Below are 24,644 nucleotides of genomic sequence, written 5' to 3'. Positions count from 1 at the left end.
ACTAAAATGCATTCAATATTTACAAAACTAGTAAATTATGGTTCTCAATAGTATGTCTATGTAAAGTATCCTCGCACCAACTGACAATACATATATAACTGATGGTATTGATGCACTGGCAGTCTTTTTTATCAAAACAACTGGATAAATAAAAAATACTAAAGTTAACTTTTACATGTAGTTACCACAGATCTAATCATACAAAACTTCATTTTACTGTAACATTATCTACAGAATACCTAATAATTAATTGCAATGAGGGCAGTGCACATGTAAACAACTCTGAAAATTATATTGCCTTCCAACCGCGTTGCGATGCTCGATTGACTTCTGTAGCTGAACACACACGTACCATCATCAACAGTTGCCATACTGTCATAGTTTATGGCTTGTTGATACGTGCATCCTGGTTTCCTCTCTCTTACGACGAAGTCGACACAATTTCCATTTATACAATTGATGATGTCATTAGCTCTATCCTGCCCAGACAGTAAACCGCCCTGGAGATACCCGTTGTACCGTTCATGTGTTGCTTCTCCTGCAAAATACAATTTCCCAACTGCGGCTTGCAATCGTCGAAAACTTTCCAGTGATACTTCTACTGGCCAGTTGCTGTAGGCACCGAACTGCAGTGGATCAGTTCCCCATTTACTAACGTGGATATGTGTTGGATCAGGAATAGTTTCACCGAATAAACCACGCAGGACAGACATTACTTCGTCTTGTGTCTCCTCATCAGGTTGATTTTCAATTCGTTTAGATTCTTCACCAGTTACAATAATCAACATCATTTTCTCTGATGTGGGTAGCAAACCAGGTGCTATGAGATTACCCCAGACAGGATAATATCCCCGTCTTTCATCAGCAACCAACATCCACTCTTCCTCAGGCCAGAATTGCTCCACATCTTCTGCAAATTTAATGGAAATTTTCGTAAACCAAGCCATATGAAACTGATATATAACCTCTGTTTTCCAATAGGGTAAGTCTGGTACAAAGTCAACGACGTCGTTTTCCAGGACACCAATGCTAAATGTACACAGTGCAAAGTCAGCTCTGAATGTTGTACCATTTTGAGTTGTAACAATGACATTGTCGCCATTCCAGGCGATCTTTTTGACGACGTGGTTAAGCTTCAGGCGAGCGTCATTTTCTTCAAGAAACTCATCTGCCATGTTTTTCACGATGACATCAAATCCACGAGAATCTGTGATAAAATAATCGCCCCCTCCTTCGTAAAGTTCGTCAGCCACTGCATGAGTACTTTGAAATGAAGTTACTTCGGGTGGCTCTGCAAACTCGGCATCATGCTCAAAATATTCAACAACTTTGGCGATTGGAGATCTTGGTGACCAACCGCCAATCTTCCAAACAGAACGTACTGACATATCTGGCACAATTCCCATCTGCATTTGGTCTAGAAGATTGTAAACATCGTCGCTAGCTGTAGCATTTTCTAACAGTTCCCAATACACATCTGCATAGTCGGTCACATTATTGCCAGCACTGTCCAATATTATAAGATCATCGTAATCAGCATGTTTACCCATAATATTGTATTTTTCTTTCAGCTGCCAGATGGAATTTGTGGACGTGTTGCCAAAGTGTATCCAATTAGCACCGAGGTTGATTCTCGTTCCACCAAAGTCCATAGACTTGACTCGTCCACCAATGTCATTGTCACCTTCCAATATGATAAAGTCTTGTATACCATTGCTGTGTAAAGTTTGAGCAGCAGCAATACCACTAATACCCCCACCAAGGATTAATACTTCGGTATCTATGTAGTCCTGAGAAGCCACGGAATCGACGAGGAGAACGATTACCGTTGCGAGGCACTGTACCAGAGAAAGTTTGAGCATATTGTTCCTCAAACACAGCCAATTGCCACACTGCCACTGTGAGCTGGGAGTGTCACTTTCTGACTGGTATTGGTCATGACGTAATTACGTGTATCGCATTATATTCACAGAAATATCACCACCGATATTTCCAATGCGAATGGTCAAGTAATATGCATATTCTTTATAGTTTAAAGTAACTTCAAAAGAACGTTAGATCATAGGTCTTGGAGAGGACTTCCCTTCAAATCTATTGTTAGATGACATGACACTGTGGTTCTTCTTTGCATACGTAAAGTTGGTATAGAAATACGCCTCAATTCAATTGTTTCAGTCTATCAATGACTGCACATGTACATGAATACATATCAATGTAGGACTGGGAACCTTCATCATTGTCTATGATGTAACGACTCTTTTGTCCCCCATAGTAAGTGGTGGTTTACTGTCCATTGTTACTTGCCTGTGATTGTATCAATAGCAAGCAAGGTTTTGTGTGTAAGTGAATCGCATTTGATCTCAGATCAGATACACTGTCACAATTTAGCTTTTGGTACATGAGAATGAATAATTATCTGCGTTTCAAAAGTTAGCAGATAATTGCTATCTGTTCGTTATGTGAATAAATTTGTAAAGTGCAGTTGCGACAGGCGCTAATGCGTGATTGGTCAATGTATGCTAACAGGTGTAACAAGTGTTACAGTTATATAAAGGGTGTTGAAAGGCCGATGTGTTCAATCTCGGTTGCTAACACCCACGGTCAGACATTTAAATCATTATAATGATTATAGTAGTTCTGTTCCTTTTCAGACAGACCTTCATGATTTCAACTGTTAACGTCGGTACTGTTTCATGATTCTTGTTTGTTTTTTCTGTCTAGCCTATTTTGTTCCGACTGTAATAACTTCATCAAGAAGATTGTAGTACATCCATGAACTGAAACAACCCTGAATTGCACTATTTATGAAATGTAAGGGGGGCTGAATAAATGCGTGTGATACGTGGGGAGAGCAAACAACGCAAACGCAATTTGCGAGTTCTTGTTTTCATTGTATGTTCGATTCAGGATCACTTAGTCTCACCATGGGGGTATAAGGAGAGCCTCCCATTATACCTCCATGGTCTCACGCTCACTATAATATATATATATATATATATATATATATATATATATATATATATATATATATATATATATATATATATATATATATATATATATATATATATATATATTGTCTCTTTTCACAAAAACTCGTCCCCGTTTCCTAGCCTAGAGAAATTTGTCTTTTGTTTTAAATTTCTAATTCAATGGGAGAGGATTCTTATTACTAGAATGCCAACGACAATTCCCTGGGCTATTCATTATGCTTGCATCCCCATACATTGTCGCAAGCCACAGTACAAATTTCTGCTGCGCTATTGCTCAAACCCAAGGCCACCGTAAAAAGGCTATTGGTTTTGCGACGTTGCTCCTCCCCTTTTCGCCCAATCTGAATTCAAGTCACAGTCAATCATGATAAATTACGTGGATAAAATGAAGGAACCCTGTTAAAAGATCGATTTTTAACCACAAATACCTTCGAGTCAAAAAGGTAAAATGACATAAATTAATGGTCGGAGATAATACCCTAAAAGGTACAATTGGAGGCGCATCTTCCGACCGTAAGGGGGCGGTAGTCTAGCTGCTACACCGTCGTACTTTCTTCTGATATTAAAGGTCGCATAGCACTGAAGGTGCACATCGAGGGCGTTTACGCCCAACAGGTACTACCATATCGTGTTTTGTTCCGCAACCGTCAGACTCAGCACAGTTCCCGGGCGAAGATCCAAGTACAGTGTCGAGTATTAGGTGCATGTCTATGTGTAATTGTACTGCTGCAGTTTCCTTTTTTTCCATTGGTATTGTACACCTACATTTTCGTTCCGTCCAATCATATTCTCTTTAATATAACTTCTGCCAATCAGATTTATGTTCATTCTTAGTTTCTGCCAATCAGATCGTCTCCATATAGATTTTTTGCATCTATTCAGTTATTTTCTCAATTAGATACCTTCACTTCTGCATTTCACGATTGCCACAGTTAGCATCTTTTAGCTAGCTGTCTTGCATTTAGCTACGATAAAGATAAAATATTCAAAATATTCTACTTAGTATGCAAGTATTTAATTTTGGTCAACACATATAATTTTTAAGATGGACATGCTTGTCGTTATTTTTGGTCTGCTTTGGAAAATACCTTAAAAGACACAGGCAGATTATTTTCAAGTTTGGCCAAAATAAGCTTGCAAGTCTTACAATATTCACAGATTTCTGTCTAACGTTAATCGGATCTAGTCATACCTATAGGAAAGTATAGGCGTCAAATTTCATTCTGATCCATCCAGTATAATGCTTAATATAGTTATCGTGTATATAGACAGGATTTGTTTTTCAAATATTGTTATCAGTCTTATTGATGTGCATTTAACTCAATCAATGCATAGCGATAGGAAAGTGGTGTCAAATTTCATTTTGATCCAGTCAGTATATTATTTTAGATATCGTGTATACAAAGATATATACAGACACACAAACAGGCAGAAAAACACACCCTCATCAGTTACCAAAATAGTATATCTGTCAGAGACAGACAGACGGACGGACGGACGGACGGACGGACATACATACATACATACATACATACATACATACATACATACATACAGACAGACAGACAGACAGACAGACAGACAGACAGACAGACAGACAGACAGACAGACATACATACATACATACATACATACATACATACATACATACATACAGTCTCCCTCTCTCCCTCCCCTCCCCTCTCCCACTTTCCCACCTTCCCCATCTCTCTCTCGTATTAAACAAGTACCATACCGTTATTTCTTTCACAAATATCAAACGCCACGACTAAGTTTATAAGACTATGAGCCAGAGTTATGTATTTGAAAAAGTCAACCAAGTTTGTGGGTGACAAAATGTTGACAGCAACATTTTATGAACCAAACAATAGCTTATGTAGTTATGGAATGTCTTGCTTAGTAACATGTACAGTGATCATAAAACATGTACTTAAAGGCATCAATCCAGATTACCCCCTTGACCTAACTGGCAAATGTAAACATAGCTGCACTAAGATCGCTATAGTGGTCTAACAATACTTGTAGCGTTAGTATAGATTTTGAGTAATGGGGGGGGGGGGGTAGCTTTTAATAGCTTTTTAGTATCTTTTCCATCCCGTCGCTTAAACGCAAAACTAACTCTACACTTATGTTGTTGACATTAGGAAAAGGCCGATAGTTTGGCAGGCAATGTATAATTTAGCAGAAAATTCAACCCGACTGTGCGATGCCAATTCGCACCATGCCGTCTATTTGAATTTGTAAAGTTGAAATTGAAGCATTAATTTTGATAGCAAACTCCGGAATAGTCTGAAAGGTTCAGTCGTTGATCCGCTTATGTAATCACACTCGCTACCCCACTTGAATATGTATATTAAAGCGGAAAGAACGCCTAAACCATGTGATACGTTAAGCAGAGTACATTATTGGTGTAAATCTGCCTCATTTAGATGTTATTTACAGGTCTAGGATGCAAAAGAAAACGAAATCGATTCTTTCCGATTCTTCCGATCCGGCAAACGATCAGTTCTCGCTTATACCATCAGGGAAACGTTATCGTTCACTTATAGCATGTATAGGGCTAAATCAGAACGTCACAGAAAAAAAGTTTTTACACGTCAGCAGTCTGCCAACTAAATGGGAAGGACCCTCTAGCCAGATGCTCGTAATTCTACGCACTTTTATTGTTAGTGTTTATATTTGAGTGTTTGTATTTAATTGGTAACTTATTGAATGTTTGTATTTGACTGGTAACTGTCTGTTGAATGTTGCATTTAACGACTATTATTTTATTTTTAGCGTAAGAGCCAACAGCATTTCTGATTTGTTTTTATATATACATTAGCGAATAAACTATGAGTTCAGTTGAGTTAAGTTGCTTGATCGTTCAGGCTAACTCGATAAAACGATTTTTTTTAAAAGGAACTATTCAAAAATCACAGCTAAATATCAAACATTAATGCTACAATTATTGCAGCTAATGTAACCAGACCCTACACGAAGGTATTAAAAGTTCTATAAATCCAACTTTGGTCTACTATTGAGTTGTTGCAGAGTTTTCTAGTAATACATGTTGTTACCACAGACCTACAGACAAGTCTAACAGCTATGCATACGAACAGTCTGTTGTAAACGTGGAATCCTATCTCACAGTATCGGTTATGTATCAGTCCGATGGGGGAAATCCCCAAACCCAAACCCGAGAAGCTTAAGTGTACTGACGTAACTCCCAGCGATAATCAACCTGCCGCCATGTCGTCCAAAACTCTAGCAAGTACCGTAACTATGTGCTGAGCACTTCATGAACGTTGAGGAAGATGAAAATGAAAATGGAAACAACTTTGAAAAGGGTGCTGCCTTTCAAGCGTGCAGCCGTGCCCGATTTACTTCCGAATACACAAGTACCATCATCAACGGTTGCATTACTGTTATGGTTTATGGCTAGTTCATAAGTACAACCTGGCTTCTGCTCTGTAACGATGAATTCAATACAATTTCCATTTATGCAATTGATGATTTCATTAGCTCTATCCTGCCCAGACAGTAAACCACCCTGGAGATACCCGTTGTACCGTTCATGTGTTGCTTCTCCTGCAAAATACAATTTCCCAACCGCGGCTTGCAATCGTCGAAAACTTTCCAGTGATACTTCTACTGGCCAGTTGCTGTAGGCACCGAACTGCAGTGGATCAGTTCCCCATTTACTAATGTGGATATGTGTTGGATCAGGAATAGTTTCACCGAATAAACCACGCAGGACAGACATTACTTCGTCTTGTGTCTCCTCGTCGGGTTGATTTTCAATTCGTTTAGATTCTTCACCAGTTACGATAATCAACATCATTTTCTCTGATGTGGGTAGCAAACCAGGTGCTATGAGATTACCCCAGACAGGATAATATCCCCGTCTTTCATCAGCAACCAACACCCACTCTTCCTCAGGCCAGAATTGCTCCACATCTTCTGCAAATTTAATGAAAATTTTCGTAAACCAAGCCATATGGAACTGATATATAACCTCTGTTTTCCAATAGGGTAAGTCTGGTACAAAGTCAACGACGTCGTTTTCTAGGACACCAATGCTGAATGTACATAGTGCAAAGTCAGCTCTAAATGTTGTTCCATTTTGAGTTGTAACAATGACATTGTCGCCATTCCAGGCGATCTTTTTGACGATGTGGTTAAGCTTGAGACGAGCGTCATTTTCTTCAAGAAACTCATCTGCCATGTTTTTCACGATGACATCAAATCCACGAGAATCTGTGATAAAATAATCGCCCCCTCCTTCGTAAAGTTCGTCAGCCACTGCATGAGTACTTTGAAATGAAGTTACTTCGGGTGGCTCTGCAAACTCGGCATCATGCTCAAAATATTCAACAACTTTGGCGATTGGAGATCTTGGTGACCAACCGCCAATCTTCCAAACAGATCGTACTGACATATCTGGGACAACGCCCTGTTGTATACGTTCGAGAATGCTATTGACATCGTCGCTAGCTGTAGCATTTTCTAACAGTTCCCAATACACATCTGCATAGTCGGTCACATTATTGCCAGCACTGTCCAATATTATAAGATCATCGTAATCAGAATGTTTACCCATAATATTGTATTTTTCTTTCAGCTGCCAGATGGAATTTGTGGACGTGTTGCCAAAGTGTATCCAATTAGCACCGAGGTTGATTCTCGCTCCATCGAAGTCCATAGACTTGACTCGTCCACCAATGTCATCGTCACCTTCCAATATGATAAAGTCTTGTATACCATTGCTGTGTAGAGTTTGAGCAGCAGCAATACCACTAATACCCCCACCAAGGATTAATACTTCGGTATCTATGTAGTCCTGACAAGCCACGGAATCGACGAGGAGAACGATTACCGTTGCGAGGCACTGTACCAGAGAAAGTTTGACCGTAACCATATTGTCCCACAAAGACAGCCAATGTCAATTTGGAATGTAAATATTAGTATTGGTTATTACGTAACTATATAAACTTTATTTGGGATAAACCATTTAATTTCCGGGAGGGCTGGGAGAATTGGATCCATTATCATTTTCTTCGGCCCCTGTGTCAGCAATTTTATTTGAATGATCAACGAGGTTGCATACAAGAAGTAAAGCAATTTTTTTCTCGACATGTATGTTTTTTTAAATTTGTTCATTGTCCTCGCGTCGCTGAGGATTGGTAACCCCAGTCAAGTGTCTATCGATCAACATTTTTCAAATTACTTGATGGTTGTATACATACATACATACATACATACATACATACATACATACATGCAACCTTTTATTCTCGAAATTGAGTTTCCATGATGGATTTAGCTTATTTCAATGGTAAAAATTGGACAAAAGATGGTGAAAAGTGAATCAAAGTATGAGAGAGTACAGTGGGGGAGGGGATATGAGACCCCCCCCCCCCTCCCGCCCCTGGATATTTTTTTGAAATTGAAAGCCAAAGAAGATTGCTTTACGCGACGGTGTTATTTTGACATGTCGAAGTAATAACTCCTGGTCACAATCAGAGTTTGAATTTAGAAAACTAACACAGAGGAATATTTGCATAGTATAATTGTGCAGGCCATGACATTAAAAAAATTGAGAAATTACAGGTCGTCATTAAACTCAGTTTGATTTGGTGGTAGTGTCTTGTTTTGTTTCGGCATTTGCCAACAGTTAGTAGTAAAACTTTGACAAGAGCCTTTACAAGTTTAGATGCAGCCACCCCTCCACTCAGCACATACACAAAATTATCCGGGAATTTAATTTTTAGCATACACCCGGGAAGCATATGAGTTTCTTCTGTCTTAAATTTTCAATTTTTTTTTCACGTTTGGCCGACGACATTTTTTACGAAATCCACCCCCCCCCCCAAATGGTGTACCCCTAGGGAAAGGATTTGAATACTAAGACAAATTCAATGCATTTATGAGCGTTGCCGAGAGACTAGACTATCAGTCTACTACTCGCGTGATACATATTCTGGCAAAACGTTTATATTTTATTCTTTAAAGATAATTTCTTGTTGTTGTGTGATTTCTTATCATTTTCTCTTAGTAACTTCCTGGATATTTTTTACCGAGTGAAATTAATATTCAAGCCAGATAGTCAAGTCTCTGGGCTAGTCACGTACAAGTACCGTGAATATCAGAGAGGTACAACACAACACAATCAAACTTTATTGATCTTTATCATGAAATTTCAGTATCTGCCATAAAAAGTTTATTGTATAAACGAGTAAATAAAACCAAATAAAAATGGGTACATAAAAGCAAGGCCTTTACAATCAAAATGCCTACATAATCAGGATAAAAGAACAACAACTCGAAAAGAGAGGCCACAGCTAAACATGCGAGGATGTAGGGCTACAGTCGAGGTCTGTCTGTCTGTCTGTCTGATGGTTGGTTGGTTGGTTGGTTGGTTGGTTGGTTGCTGCAAGGTGAATTAATGATTGCTTACAGCGTGTTGTTCTGGTACATGTGAGTCTGAGTCTGCCGCTTCTATCTGTTCGTCGACTGTAAAGTTCTGGCCTACATTTGTAAGTGGATGTATGTCGTCAGCTAATATCGTTCCCATTATGTCCGTAATGAAACTTAATCAAGACAATAAGAGAACCCAACACATAGTAATTGTGTATATGTCACACTGAGTATACGTGTTGTAGGACTCGTAGACTACATGGTGTGGTGCTTGGAGACAATATAAACAAGCTTAATGTAATATGTATGGGCATACAAGTTAAGTAAACTGGAGCGCCTTTACATTTTTAGTAACTTTGCAATGTCACTGAGGGTGGAGCGACACGACGTATGCTATCTAACTATTGGTTGGTGCTTGTACAAAATATTCGCATCAATTTAACAATTACGGCTATTCACAAAACATCGTCAAACGTATAGGTGTTGAATCCTTCGGCGACTGTGTATAACTAGTCAATACATGACGTAAATGTACTTGTGTGATCGTAAGGCAGGATCTCCTTATTAACCCAATTTCCCCCAACCTGAGCCAGTAGACTTGAACGACCATCGCTACTACACTATTCCGCTATCCTAACTGATATTTTATTTTATTTTCGCTCCGTTCCCAACGGTAGCGAAAATTCCTAAAATCAAAATGTCAGTTAGGATAGCGGAATAGTGTAGCGGTAGTCGTTCTCAAGTCTACATGCAGGCTACAACCATGTACACCTGGAATGCATCCCACAGATTACATGCATAACACGTGTATATGTCTCACCATGTATGCGCTATGTGTGAGTGAATAATTAATGTCGGAGAGCCTGCTTAATAATTGCTATTGGTGCCGAGTACAAAAAACACGTCGTTTTGAAGTTGACGTGCAATATTCAAAGATATGTATTCATAATTACAAACTTTCTCTATAAAAGTCTGTTTTATTTACGTGTCTGAATATTTGAATTTAAAACAGTACAAGAATAAATAAACATGGGACCAGTCCCAGATGCAACTATGAGTCTTCATGTAGCTAGTTTGCGAACTAAATACTTAATAGCTCAAATCTTATATTTAGTTCGCAAACTAACTACATGAAGACTCATAGTTGCATCTGGGACTGGTCCCATGTTTATTTATTCTTGTACTGTTTTAAATTCAAATATTCAGACACGTAAATAAAACAGACTTTTATAGAGAAGGTTTGTAATTATATATCCATATTCTGAACTATTGAGGGCGCTATTGAGGTCACCAACATGCGAAATGGATGGCGTGTTCAGTTTGTCATACGGTCTTGAACAACTGCGCACGTAGATTTGTTTTCCTGCTGTGCGTACACTTCAAATATTTAATAATTATTCAACAATTTCCAAATCAATTTCCTTCACGACCATTTACTGTTTCTGAAACATCAACAGAGAACAAACTTAAGGTTGCACATGCGCGTACATGGACATGCATATATTATACACATAGTCTAGTATGCGTAGTTACTGGATATTGTAACTCATCGCATCGATTTTTTTTTAAACAGTTTTTCAAATAGTGTATTTTTGTTGTCTTTTATATTTGTTTGTTTCTCCTGTTAGTTGTACAGCGCATTGTGATTATTTTTCATGTCATGCGCTTTAAATTATAAGAAATAAAGATTAAGTTTCAGCGTTCATGCATCTCTCTTTTACAGTAACTGCTCTACTCTTTAGCGTGTCGTTTGTATGCAACCGTTCAATTTAAAGAAATTTGTCCCTCGGTAAAAAAAAAGTTCCGTTCATTATGTTGAATGTCTTTAGTATATAAGTAAATGGATGCTCTTTATATCAGTCTGAGTTTTTTTCGTCAAATAACCAAAGATATATTCACAGAAAATCTGTGATGTTTTTAATTAGTGGTCAGTATAGTCTGTAGGTAGTGTAGTGGCAAGTTTAAATCTTGAGCGAAAGCATGGTTCTGTCACACTATGTTAAAACTGTACTGGTGTTATTGGAGTACAATTTTCGATCAGACAACCACGGTGTATTCACTGAAAATTGTTAAAATACCGATAATGTAGACATAATGTTGTACATGTTAATCTGTGGTCGATATTATCCATAGGTAGTACCAGACACGGGTTGAAAACATGATTACCGTTTAGGGCGCTGATTTTTTTGGTGAGGACCCAAAAATCAATTTGATTTGATTTTATCGCATATACAGCTACAAAAGATGTTTAATATGTAATCAACTAAAGTGAGGAGAAAGGCAAAACTTACATTTTTCACGGTCTACGTGTATTTCCCTGACCTCGCTCTCGTTAACATCCGGTCACATGTACCACTTTATGTTATACGTAACACCTTCTGTTCTATTTGGGGTTTTTATTTATTTTCTTAGCAAATGTGATCAGTTATGCATCATAATCTGCATCGTCGTAACCCACAGCCTCTTTTACGGCACCGTCCAAGACGCACCGCTGAGAGGTCGTAAACCACAGCCTCTTTTACGGTACCGTCCAAGACGCACCGCTGAGAGGTCGTAAACCACAGCCTCTTTTACGGCATCGTCCAAGACGCACCGCTGAGAGGTCGTAAACTACAGCCTCTTTTACGGCACCGTCCAAGACGCACCACTGAGAGGTATTTCGTTGCTTCACGAGAAATATGTGTTCTAGCTTGCGAAAATGCATAATCTGCAGATTTTTGTTATCTTATTCAAAACTTGACACTTTACAAGTGAAAATACTGCTAACAATCATTTGTTATCCAAGGTTTTTAAAATGTTGCATTTTTATCAGTAAAATATCAAAAAGTGAACAAAAAATAAAAACCCAAAATACATCAGATCGTGTTACATATATAATATAACTTTTGAGTGAAGTACTTTCCATCTTGTCACATGATCACCCCTCTATCTATGGTGCGTAGTATTTATCTTACTGTTCCACACATGGATGATTGGTGTTGATTCACAAGGTGGTGATTTCTTACAGGTATAGCGCCCCCAAGCGATCCGCGATGCATTATATGAATATATGAATATGTCGTACCTGTAATTTCCTTGTAAACGATACACATGTACCCAATGATCAACGCGACAGAAAAAATAGACATTGCGCACGGCCCTAAAGTATTTACCATTAGCGTTTCCACTATAGTCCAAAACTGAAAGAATAGCACAAGGTATTTGGCAATCATCGCAGTAACACACTTTCACTGACAATCATGTTTATGCCAAAGTCATCAACCACCCCTCACGTAGAGACACTACCTCAGGATAAGAAGAAACTCTTTGAGGATATCAAACGTGCCTATCCGTCTCCTTTCTTCTGGGATCTTGATCGTAATCCAACTTTGTTATCAAAGGTAGAGAAGAAAGCATTGGAATGGTTGACTGACGATACTCGTGACAAATATGATGATACAGCCCTTCATAACCTGGCTGGTTTTACAGCGTTTGTTCAACAAAATTCAACAAAAGCGAAAGAAGAATTTCAACAGTCACTGACGATTCGAAGAGACAATTTAATTGCCTTGACAAGCATGGTCTATATCTGCATAGTTACCGGTGACAAAGAAGGTAGTAAACAATGGATGGACATATTGAAGTCGCTCCCAGGCCATCAATGTGAAAAGAGGGAATCACAAGCCTTGTATGAAAAGGGTTTCATGTTTTCGCGCTTTGGTGCCAAGTTCTACCAACGAGCAGAAGAATTTCTCCGCCAATCCGTAGAACACGAACCGAATATACCGACGAGATTGAAATCTCTCGTAGTTATCATGAATCGACGTTTAAAGCGGCGAACCATGCCTGGTTATGTGGTCAAAGATAATAATGCACCTGTATATTTCGTTCAACTGAGTCAATACTTTCTCCAACTCATAAAACTGGAACCAAATGAAGGAGAACACTACATTCTTCTTGGAGAAATGTTGGAGTATGCCTCGCATTACAAAACTTGCAAAGACGTACTTGAGAACTTTTGTCAAGAGCATCCTGACAAAACGAAAGAAGGTTGTCGTGAAAAAGCATACAGTCTGTCACCTGAGAACATGTACGTCTGTGAAAAGATGGCCCATACCTATCAAACTGGAAATCAAGAAGCAAGTGCTATGAAAATGTACACATACATCGTTGAACGGTTCCCTGGTAAGTCTTCCTTTGCTCATCATCACCTCGCAACATACGCATGGGCTTCATACGAACGAACAAAGAATAAAGAACATTTAGAAGAAGCAATATCGCAGTACAAGACATCAATACAGATCGACAAGACTAACACTAATGCGATGGGTTTTCTGGGCATCGCTCTCTGTGAATCGGGTCCGGAGAGATACGAAGAAGCAAAAGCTGTCTTTGAGCAAGCCATCGATATCAGAGACGATCCTAACGACACGAAAGACGTAACAATGACGAGAATAAGATACAGCATATGTCTCCTGGAGATGGGTGAAATACAGCATGGATACACGCAAATGGCAAAAGCTCTGGAAAACCACAGGAAAATCGGTTTGTCGGTATTTAACGAATTCGACAGACATTTCAATAAGGAAATAAAGATTCGTCCCGACGATCCGATGCCCCTGATCCATAAAGCTCAAACTCGTATGTATTTGAAGAAACCTGGTGACGCTAAATCGATATACACCGAAGCTCTGCTCTTAGACGACAGTAACGTCAACACCTGCCTTGGTCTCGGTAAAGCATATGCTATGCTAAAGGATCATGGCAATGCCAAGATTTGGTTAGAGAAAGCGGCATTGCTGGGAAGTGAAGAAGCATCATGTATGTTAGGTAATAGAGTATAATGTGTAATTATACCAGTCCATACACAAGCCAAGATATTGTCATGATATTGACAAAGTATGAACTATATACCTCTGCCGTCCTACATCAAGGCAACCCGTTTCTACGCCTCTCAATGGTTCTATGGTTCTCGAAATCGTGAGTGAAAACATTCAAAATCGCCATTATCTTTCCCCCATTTTCATGAAAAATGAGGTAAAATGATATTATTCCCCAATTTTTCTTTGTTCAGCATTGGAAAACGAGTGACCTAGGGGGCCTTGTCACTACGAGTCTAGCTACTAATAGTAATGACAAACCCTTAGGTCACCAGTATATAATAATATCTAATTAAATGATATAAAAAGAATACATGAATCTAATAGATCCTTCATCAACGAAGGAAGAGCGTATTCTACTGTGGTTGTCAGTCTTCATCGATAAATTGTAATAATAGAACAGTAAAGTGTTTCTGGGCAAGACGTTTACGTTTCGATCAGGCTTTGCTGAGCAGCGCAGCGTCAGTAGGCCCAATCCAACGCTTATGTCTAGTCACGTGATCCAAAATCATGGTAATCAGAACAGTTGCTATTGTTTTCAGTTTATTCCATTATCTCCCATATGTTTTGAGAGTTTTTTATATAGACGCTTTCGTGTGATTCAGGGGTAGATATACACTCCAAAGTTCTAAGATATCAAATTCTTTACACTATTAGAAACTGAAATGAAGGGAAAATAGGGAGAAATTATCCTTTTTTTACAAGTTTACATTCTTGGCCAGCAGTTGTTTTCAGTGTTAGCTCACACGATGTTGCCACAAATGACTCTGTGTTCAGTTACTATATTTCAAGACTTTAAAACAACTCTTTGTATTAGTAAGTTTCATTGTTTTATGTTTCAAGTAGAATTCGGTCAAATAAATATGACATTTTCTTAACACATGTTTCATGTCTGTTTGTTTGTTTGTCTGTCTGTCTATCTATCTATCTATGTCTGTCTGGCTGTCTGGCTGTCTGTCTGTATGTATGTATGTATGTATGTATGTATGTATGTAATGTAATGTATGTGTGTACATACATACTCTATGTATGTACGAATGAATGTATGTATGTATGTATGTATGTATGTATGTATGTGTGTGTGGTTGAATGATTGGCTTTATGACAATTCCTCTTCTTCGCCACATTACATGTTTGAATTGCTGATCTACAAAAGAGATAGAAACTTTTAAATTAATGAGGTCAACTGAGGTCAATGAAACACCTTGTAAATATTGAAACAATCACCCGAACACACTAATTTGAGTTTTCGTTTCTGTTATTTGGTATTGTTCGTTTAGTTCTTATGTTAATATCTAAACAAGACACACTGCCTACTATTTCTGAGTAAATGTGTTCATATTTTTTCATATTTGTATGGTGGTTTCCCTCTCAGTTTTATCCCTTGCTTACCAATTAAAATTCTGGATTTGAGCTTAGCCTACTAAATCCTTGCTGTTAACCCAAATTACGATTAGTTTACGAATAAAAAAAACACTTTGTCATGCCTTCTTTCACGAGTACAATTACATCTATTCAACGAGTTCGGAGAATTCTAGATTAGTCATTTCACCCTATGATACCCACCATATTGAATTGTACACATATGTAAATTTTGGCGTGCCCTGGATTTCTCTCGGCTCACTGTTCTATGTAATGCTGTATACTTCGTGGAACAACTTGAAACTAAGCAATTATTCGGGCAAAGACAAATTCTTATTAAACAGATAGTATCAATGTTAATACATAATATAAACTTACTTTACTTCTGAGAATTTACTGAGCAAAATGGTTATGTTTTCAAGGGAACCACGTTTCTTATTATTTTTGCAGACTATTCGTCATCGTCCTTTATGACAGAATGTATTTTTCTTTCTCTTTTGTTTTATGGTGTTGGGTTTTTGTTTTTGTCGATTTTAAGTAGGGGGAAACTAGTCACCGGCTGCTGTTTCAACATCAAACACACGTTTTATTCCACTTTCGCTTTGACACAGCATTGTTATCATGAGAGTTTCTGTTTAATATAATTACAATTGCTGGGAATTTCCCCGTAACTACGGCCTCGTTGTCAGCCTCATTCAGAAATTCAAGATGGCGGCCAATATGTCGAATTTCATGTTCGATTCTTCACAGAAATGTCCACTGTCTTCATCAGAATAAGCCAGTTCTGTGCGTGACGATGCCTTGCAGATGCATGGGAGTTATGAAACGCCTTTCTTCTGGAACCTGGACCCCAAATTGTTCAGGAAAATCAGAAATAAGGTATCAATTTGGCTTTTGGAAGAACCAGAAAATATACCTGTACACAATTTGGCGGGTTTCCTGTACTTTAAACAAACCAATGACACAAGGAGAGCGAAGGAAGAGTTTATGAGAGTATTGCAGCTCCAAAATGACAATATGATCGCTATGGCAAGTCTGGCTTATATGTACAAGGAATCAGCGCTGAAGATTGAAGCAAGGAAATGGTACGACGAACTTGAGAGACTGAACAATGATAAAAACAGAGATATGGTTAGTACCAGACAAGCCCAGGTAAATTATGAAAAGGGGTTTATTTTGACACGTTTTGGCCAACGATTCTATGAACGTTCTGAAAGATGCTTAAGTCGTGCTATTCGATTTGATGACAACAATCCTGCATGGTTGAAAGCACTGGTAATTGTACTAGTTAGACGTCTTAACCGAAGACACAATCCTTGCTACTGCATACAGTATGATGACATGCTGGAATACTTGGAAAAGGTTTCCCAAATCTCTTTAAAATTACTAGAATTAGAACCAAATGAGGGCGAGCATTTCTGTCATCTTGGAGAAGCATTGCTGAACACCTTCACGGCGGCAAACTGCAAAGAGTGGTATAAGGATTTCATCAATACTTATCCTGATCTTAAAATAAACCTGTGCTTTGAAAAGGCGTACAACCTGTCTCCGAACAACTGGTATGTATGCGAGAAAGTTGGGAAGTTTTATATGACGTTTCGACGAAATACAGAAGCTCAATCAATTTTTCAACATATAACAATTACCCATCCGATGAAGGCGTCATTTGCACATTATCAACTGGGAAGACTCGCCATGATGAGTTATCAGAATAATGCAAATGACAGAGATCTGAATGAAGCTCTTACACATATGCATTATTCAATTCGTTTGGATGGGGCTAATGCAAATGCTCTTTGCTACTTCGGTAGAATTCTCTGTCAAGTTGGCAATCATGATGAGGCGATGACGTACTTTCGAAAGGCTTTGGCGGTTACTGAGAAACTGTCGAAAGATGCAGCTACAATACATAAATATTGGTGCATCGCCTTACTTGAAATGGGCGAGGTAGAAGGGGGCTATGACCAGATGAGAGAAGCTTTAAGACACCATGGGGAACTCGCATCATCTGTTATGAAGGAGATAGATAGCAGTTTAATGACCATGCAAAGAAATCATCCGAGAGAGCCAGCACCTCTGCTACACAGAGCCAAAATGAGGGTCATACTGAAAAAGTGGGAGGAAGCTTTGGAGTTGTATACCCATGCTTTATCTCTTGATCGTGAACACACTCCCACTGTACAGGCACTTGGTGAAGTGTACTTACTCCAGGGGTTATTTGAAGATTCCAAATTATGGCTGAAGAAGGCCGAGAAGCTTGGAAGTCGTGAAGCTATGGAAATGCTGCAGCAGATTGAGAAACCAGGAGAGGATGATTCGACACCATTCAACAAAGGTGAACCATTAAATCCACCTGCTGGATCAACTCAGTTTTTTGATAGTGTCAGTACCGAAATATATCAAAATAGTACAGTATGTACACCTTCAGATACACGTGTACACCAGCAGACAGCACTGCACTTTGACTCGGCTGCTAACCTAGATGGAGATGATACATTTACCAAATCAATATCACAATGGTCCCTTGGTGACTCTCAGATGACAGATCAGATAGACGTGCCACTACAGCAGCCATTGTGTTTGGAAAGTGATTTAACATTGAAAGTTGTTCATTACTACCCATGGGCAACCAAATCTGAAGACGTGTCCGCAAACTTTCACGATATCGGTTTAGCAAATACGGCGACTAGCATCAAACCCGTTTGGTCCTGCAATGATAGTCAAACGGACGATTTCTATACATCTGCACATTGTGTTCCTCCAACGCTAACCTCATACTAGTATGCAACTAATTATGATGATCCAACATTTACACCTCGTCAATATGGAAGTTTCTAGGAGTTGAAATCTAAGCTATGTTTTCCTACCACACAGCACAATCAACCTGACCAGCATACATTGGATCCAAACGCACACCCATTTATCCCACGGGGTTTATTAACAGTGCAGCCTACTTACCGACCACCATGGCCAGCCTATTATGACTTCGACATTTTCGTCTCTTACAGTGTTGTCAATTCACACTGGGTTGAGGAAAAATTTGTGTCAGTGTTAGAAAACGAATATAATTTTCGAGTCTGCTTCCATGAGCGAGATTTCATTCCTGGCAAACCTATAATTGATAATATCATTGATCAAATGGAAAAGAGTATGTATTTCGTACCAATTCTTACAAAAGACTTCATCCGAAGCACTTATTGTGATTACGAGATACAAATCGCAATAGATAAAGGTAAACTGAGACAACAGACTCTCTTGCCAGTCCTGTACGATTTGCCATGCAGTGAACTGCCGAAAGCAATACGTCACGTGACAGCCGTCATCTACAAACCTGGATCTGAGGAGATCTTCTGGCAAAGAATCACTCATAGACTCAGAGAAAATATCGCCCCTAAAAACTTGTAGATTTTAAGGACAAATGATCAATAAATGTAAATAACAAAGATGTTCACAGAAATTAAAACAAATCATTTTAAGTTCAGAAAGAATGCATACCAACACGGCATTAAATGGATGGCTGTGGGTCAATGTTCAATTGCTCTAGATGTTATCTGTTACATCAAATCACTGCTGAAGAGAGCTCTTGAGATTCGAAGCCACAGATAACATCTAGACTATTGTTCGAATTGCTTCCACCTAATATTTGCCATATAGTTTGACCTCGTTGAACTATAAATAAAAACCTTGTAGTAAACAACCACCATTGTTTTGTATATTTGTGTCATATGTGGAAATTAGACTAGAAGATTCAGGTGTATATATTTCTTTAATCACTCCTTAACGGTCCAAAGGAGAGCTAACAACGACGAAACTCTAAATCTCAGTGGAATTATATAAGAAGCAACTAATTTTAAACAGTCTGATTCGGCCATATTTAAAGTTTAAAGTTCAATCGGGGGAATTCTTCAATTGGTGAAATGCATATTTACAGAGACCCACAGATTTTACAGTATGGTAGATTGTTTAAGTTCAGTTTTTTTAGTGTAAGTAGACACTGATACCGGATTAAATAATTAGTAATGGATATTTTATCAGGTTCAGAAAATTTGATAACAGTACCAGATTTTTTGCAAACGTGATCACAAAGAAACTCTTGACATTTTATCAATCATTCTCCATGAAGAGGATCGATAAACTGCGTGTTTGTTGTGTGTATATGTGTATACAAGTTACCTTTGTACCTATTGTTGTGTCCACCTTTACATACCTGTCCTTTGTCACCTCTTCCAAGTAAAATGATGTCAGTTTATTAGTTTCTAAAAATATACTGCGGTAGAAGCCATTGATCGTTCCACGAAAACGTCCATACCTACACTGGGGAAATCCACATTATGGCATATAAGGTAGATCATTTTTATCTCGTCCTGTCGCCAAACATTTTCTGTTCACCGTCAACACATTTCTTAACTTTATAACTTGCAAAGAGTGTATGTTTACAGCATTGTAAGAAGTTTTCTTAAATCGATAAGTGAGAATCTATAATCAGCTATATCAATAGAGAATGCAGTGCACTGATATTGACAGAAATGTGTGTAAAACGAAAGAGATTTTAACCTGCGCAAAAATTTTCCCTGTTAACCTGAAGTCTAATTATAATTTATGACTTCATAGCATAGACCTACGAATACTGCTAAACTGACGTCAATCTTAGCAGCTGTCACTAATGAAATCATATAAAAGCTCCAATGAACCTATGTTATCATAAATTGCACTTCAGCAACCATGGCTGCATCTGGGTCTTACACTGCTCCCCACGTTACAACGCTATCACAGCCTACACGTAAACTCGTTGGGGGCCTGCAACGAGAAAACTACCCGTCTCCTTTCTTCTGGGCTCTTGATCGAAATCCGATTCGGTTATCAAAGGTAGGGAAGAAAGCATTAGAATGGTTGACTGACGATACTCGTGACAAATATGATGATACAGTCCTTCATAACCTGGCTGGTTTTACAGCGTTTGTTGGAGGTCAACAAAATTCAACAAAAGCGAAAGAAGAATATCAACAGTCGCTGGAGATTCGAAGCGACAATTTAATTGCCTTGACAAGCATGGTCTATATTTGCATGGTTACCGGTGATGAAGAAGGTACTAAACAATGGATGGAAACATTGAAGTCGCTCCCGATACATCAACGTGAAAAGAGGGAATCACAAGCCTTGTATGAAAAGGGTTTCATGTTTTCACGCTTTGGTGCCAAGTTCTACCAACGAGCAGAAGAATTTCTCCGCCAATCCGTAGAAGATGAACCGAATACACCGACGAGATTGAAATCTCTCGTACTTATCATGAATCGACGTTTAAAGCGACGAACAATGCCTGGTTACGTGGTCAAAGATGATAATGCACCTGAATATTTCGTTCAACTGAGTCAATACTTTCTCCAACTCATAAAACTGGAACCAAATGAAGGAGAACATTACTCTCTGCTTGGAGAAATGTTAGAGTATGCCTCGCATTATAAAACTTGCACAGACGTAATTGAGATTTTTTGCAGAGAGCATCCTGATAAAACGATGGAAAGTTGCCATAATACAGCATACCGTTTATCGCCTGATAATATGTATGTCAGTGAAAGATTGGCCCATTTCTATCAGATACCAGGCCATGATTCGAATAAGGCAATGGAAGTCTATACACACATTCTGGCAACATTTCCAGATAAGTCTGCCTTCGCTCATCATCACATCGCGAACACTAAAATGGATGCTTACAAGAAAGGAAAGGATCCTACGCATTTAGCTGACGCTATCTTTCATTACAAGAAATCAATATCCACGGACACAACAAATGTGGAAGGGATGAACTTGTTGGGAATGGCTCTCTGTGAATCGGGTCCGGAAAGGTACGAAGAAACAAAAGTTCTCTTTGAACACGCAATCGCCATCAGAGACGATCCTAAAGACACGAAGGACTTAACAATGACGAGAATAAGATACAGCATATGTCTCCTGAAAATGGGTGAAATACAGGATGGATACACGCAGATGGAAAAGGCTCTGGAAAATCACGGGAAGATCCGTGTGTCTGTATTGGGCGAATTCAACAGACATTTCAACGAAGAAATAAAGAATCGTCCCAATGACCCGATGCCCCTGATCCATAAAGCTCAAACTAGTTTGTTTCTTAAGAGACCAGAAGAAGCCATACCATTGTACACTGATGCCCTGGTATTAGACGACACTAACAATTACACTTGCCTTGGCCTCGGTAAAGCATATGACATGCTTGGTGATTGCGACAATGCAAAGATTTGGCTCGAGAAGGCTGCTTGACAGAATTACATTCGGAGACTTAAGAACAAATACGCAGAAAGTCCTCAATGGAGGTCTCTATATATCAGGGTTGATAGGTATGTACGTATTGTGGTCTCAGGAACTTATGAGCACAGTAGCCTACTAGTTCTCAACATCGTAAACCACAGCCTCTTTTACGGCACCGTCCAAAACGTACCCGCCAAGAGGAACTTATTTCGTTGCTTCAGCAGAAATATGTGCGCTGGATTTCGAGAATGACTAGTAGTATTTTGTTGGTCTATCCTATGTATACTAGGAACCACTAATGGCACTAAATCTATAAGATTTAAAAACGTTCACTTTACACATTAACTGTAATCACTTTTAATATATTATCGTCCTTCTAGAACATTTTTAACAAAGCACAATGTATTAGAATAATAATAATAATAATGTTGGTTTTTATATAGCGTGCTCCCACTTTGTACTCAAAGCACTTTACAATTATTACCCTTGGCATGGATCTATAGCGACACAACGGCCCTTTAGACTTCCTCATATCAACTCCCTGGGAGCATACACTTTTTCACGTCTTAACGACAGATTTGACCTATAGCCGACATTTTATTTACTATAAGTACTAAGCAGATGTTTAATACAGTGGGCACATTTACATATTACGTTTCTACTATATACTGATGTTATTCATATATTTAAAAAGTGGACACTTTGACATTTACATTGTCTTCAACGAATTGTTTCCTTTCGAAATAATGATAACGTTATTTTAAAAACTTCTAAACAAATACCCTTTATATATGTAAATTTTTGTGATTCACAAGTAATCGTGATTTCTGTTTGATGATTGGTTGTGTAGAGTTTCTATGGTTGAATAAATTAATGTATCATCGTCTTTCACTTTGATCAGAATCTTCTTTCATTTTTATACATATTTACATGTTTATTATTATATTGTTCATATCTGTGAATTATTTTACATTTAAACAAAGATGAATCAATGTTTACTTGATAATAAAAGTATATCTTCTATATCGAATAATATAGACTGTGTTGTACAATTTGAGATGGCGTGCATGAAACTGTTGATATCTCTGAGACAGTAAATTCCCCGTTTCATGAATTCGGAGCTGATGACCCGAAGCAATACAGTAATATTGGTTGAACTGTAAACAAAGCTAAATAGTTAATTGTTATTCACAGGTCCAGGCACATGGGCAAACACGCACGCACGCACGCACACTATCCAGCCCTAAAATACAATTTGACAATATTTTGTTTGCCCCTCCCCCTCAGGCTCTCCCCCCACCCCCACACTATTCTGCTTTTATACTAATTGTCTGGCATCATTGGTGTCCATGGCAACCGGGACGATGCCACCAAGGGACTTTGAGCAACAGGTTACAGTGTAGAGCTTGTAATGGGGGGGGGGGGAGGGGTGTACGGAATTATAGTTCAATAATTCCAAGGCGACATACATAACATATGAAGGATAGTCATCGCAAGGTGCAATGTCATGTGACGTATTACCATCATAAACTTGTCCTCCGACTCATAGTACATTTCATCGCACGGACTCGGAACTAACAAGCAAATAGGAACTTTTTTTTTTACTATACCGTACATGGAGGTAGCTCCATGCTGTACATTAAGTATGTGTATCGTGTTGTCAAGTATTACCCAAAGTGGTGGAAAATGTGAAAATAGAACTAGTATGTCCGGTGGGACATATTGTCATGGCTACAATGTTACTTACATCTCTTTCCTTTACTCACCGCGAAAGAAGAGAGTGAACCTGTGTGCGATCACAGAAACAAGTGTAATTTTACCCCTTTCATATATAGTTGGCTAAATACGTCAATATCAACGATATTATCGGCATTTTATTGTATTCTGATAGAAATATTCTGAGACATAACTCGGGGAAACAAATGCCCGTGGTGTTACTCCCACTCTTTCTGTCTCTACAGTTCTTTCAAGAATATTTAAAAACTTCATAAGCCTTGGGGAAAAGGTCTGTCATGGGTACTGTACTGCACAGATTTGTCGCTTTGACAACGTACCTGGGAATTTACTCCGAAAATTGTGATGTGACCCTCAAATAATGATTCCAGGTATTCTAATTTGCCCTAAGTACACAAAGTGACGAAGTACAATACCTTGCTTGGTGAAACAGATGTGCTTACTGTTTGCATTCAATTGTATAAACTACACACGTTGAGTACATCAATAGTACGTTTTTAATAACTATAGATAGCTTTTTCCCACCTTTCGATTTTACCTCACAAGTCTATGGTATAGTGTAGTGCAGTGTAGTGTAGTGTAGCCTGTAGTGTAGACGTACACAGAACTTTTTTTCCGGGTGCAATTCGTCCAAACAATTGATCAATCGATCAATATTTGTCAAATAATATGCATTCTTTTATTCATTTATTTATTAATGACAGGCGAGCAGCTTTTGCTTTGATCCATAACATGTTGGTGGTCTTTTGCCTATATTTTCGTTTTGACAGATGGCTATTGAGACGAGACCAGACTACCTGGCGTGACTCATGACTTATTATGACTGCCTCGACAACTGACATCAGTCAGTGCAGTGTGCCACTCAAATGGTGTACATGGGTCAAAGGTGAAAGTTCAAATAACAACGTAGCGTTAGTAACGATAACGATTTCGTCGAACCGATCCATCGAAGCAGAACCTATTGTCGAACCACTATACAAGGAAGGTTGCATAGTTAGTGCATGTTTTAGAAGCTGAATAACCCCACCTTCTGTAT

General features: G+C 38.6%; 3 protein-coding genes and 1 pseudogene across 3 annotated transcripts; 2 read left to right on the top strand and 2 right to left on the bottom strand.

The window, feature by feature from the left end:
- Positions 1–239: 239 nt before the first annotated feature.
- Positions 240–1,862, bottom strand: LOC144439142 (uncharacterized). Its single transcript, XM_078128411.1, has one exon. The coding sequence runs from the start codon at positions 1,860–1,862 to the stop codon at positions 240–242; it is 1,623 nt and encodes a 540-aa protein (XP_077984537.1).
- A 4,393-nt stretch (positions 1,863–6,255) lies between these two features.
- On the bottom strand, positions 6,256–7,893 carry LOC144439141 (uncharacterized; annotated as a pseudogene).
- A 4,738-nt stretch (positions 7,894–12,631) lies between these two features.
- On the top strand, positions 12,632–14,215 carry LOC144439140 (interferon-induced protein with tetratricopeptide repeats 5-like). Its single transcript, XM_078128410.1, has one exon. The coding sequence runs from the start codon at positions 12,632–12,634 to the stop codon at positions 14,213–14,215; it is 1,584 nt and encodes a 527-aa protein (XP_077984536.1).
- A 6,120-nt stretch (positions 14,216–20,335) lies between these two features.
- LOC144439139 (uncharacterized) lies at positions 20,336–21,926 on the top strand. Its single transcript, XM_078128408.1, has one exon. The coding sequence runs from the start codon at positions 20,336–20,338 to the stop codon at positions 21,884–21,886; it is 1,551 nt and encodes a 516-aa protein (XP_077984534.1). The 3' UTR covers positions 21,887–21,926.
- The last annotated feature ends 2,718 nt before the right edge of the window (positions 21,927–24,644 follow it).

The sequence above is a fragment of the Glandiceps talaboti genome, chromosome 8 (assembly GCF_964340395.1).
Source record: "Glandiceps talaboti chromosome 8, keGlaTala1.1, whole genome shotgun sequence".
Taxonomy (NCBI): domain Eukaryota; kingdom Metazoa; phylum Hemichordata; class Enteropneusta; family Spengelidae; genus Glandiceps; species Glandiceps talaboti.
Note: the sequence above shows the minus strand (reverse complement) of the source record. Positions and strands in the feature narration are given on the sequence as shown.

Coding starts and splice junctions, on each gene's coding strand:
- LOC144439142 (XM_078128411.1), bottom strand. CDS start 1,862: ATGCTCAAACTTTCTCTGGTACAGTGCCTCGCAACGGTAATCGTTCTC.
- LOC144439140 (XM_078128410.1), top strand. CDS start 12,632: ATGTTTATGCCAAAGTCATCAACCACCCCTCACGTAGAGACACTACCT.
- LOC144439139 (XM_078128408.1), top strand. CDS start 20,336: ATGGCTGCATCTGGGTCTTACACTGCTCCCCACGTTACAACGCTATCA.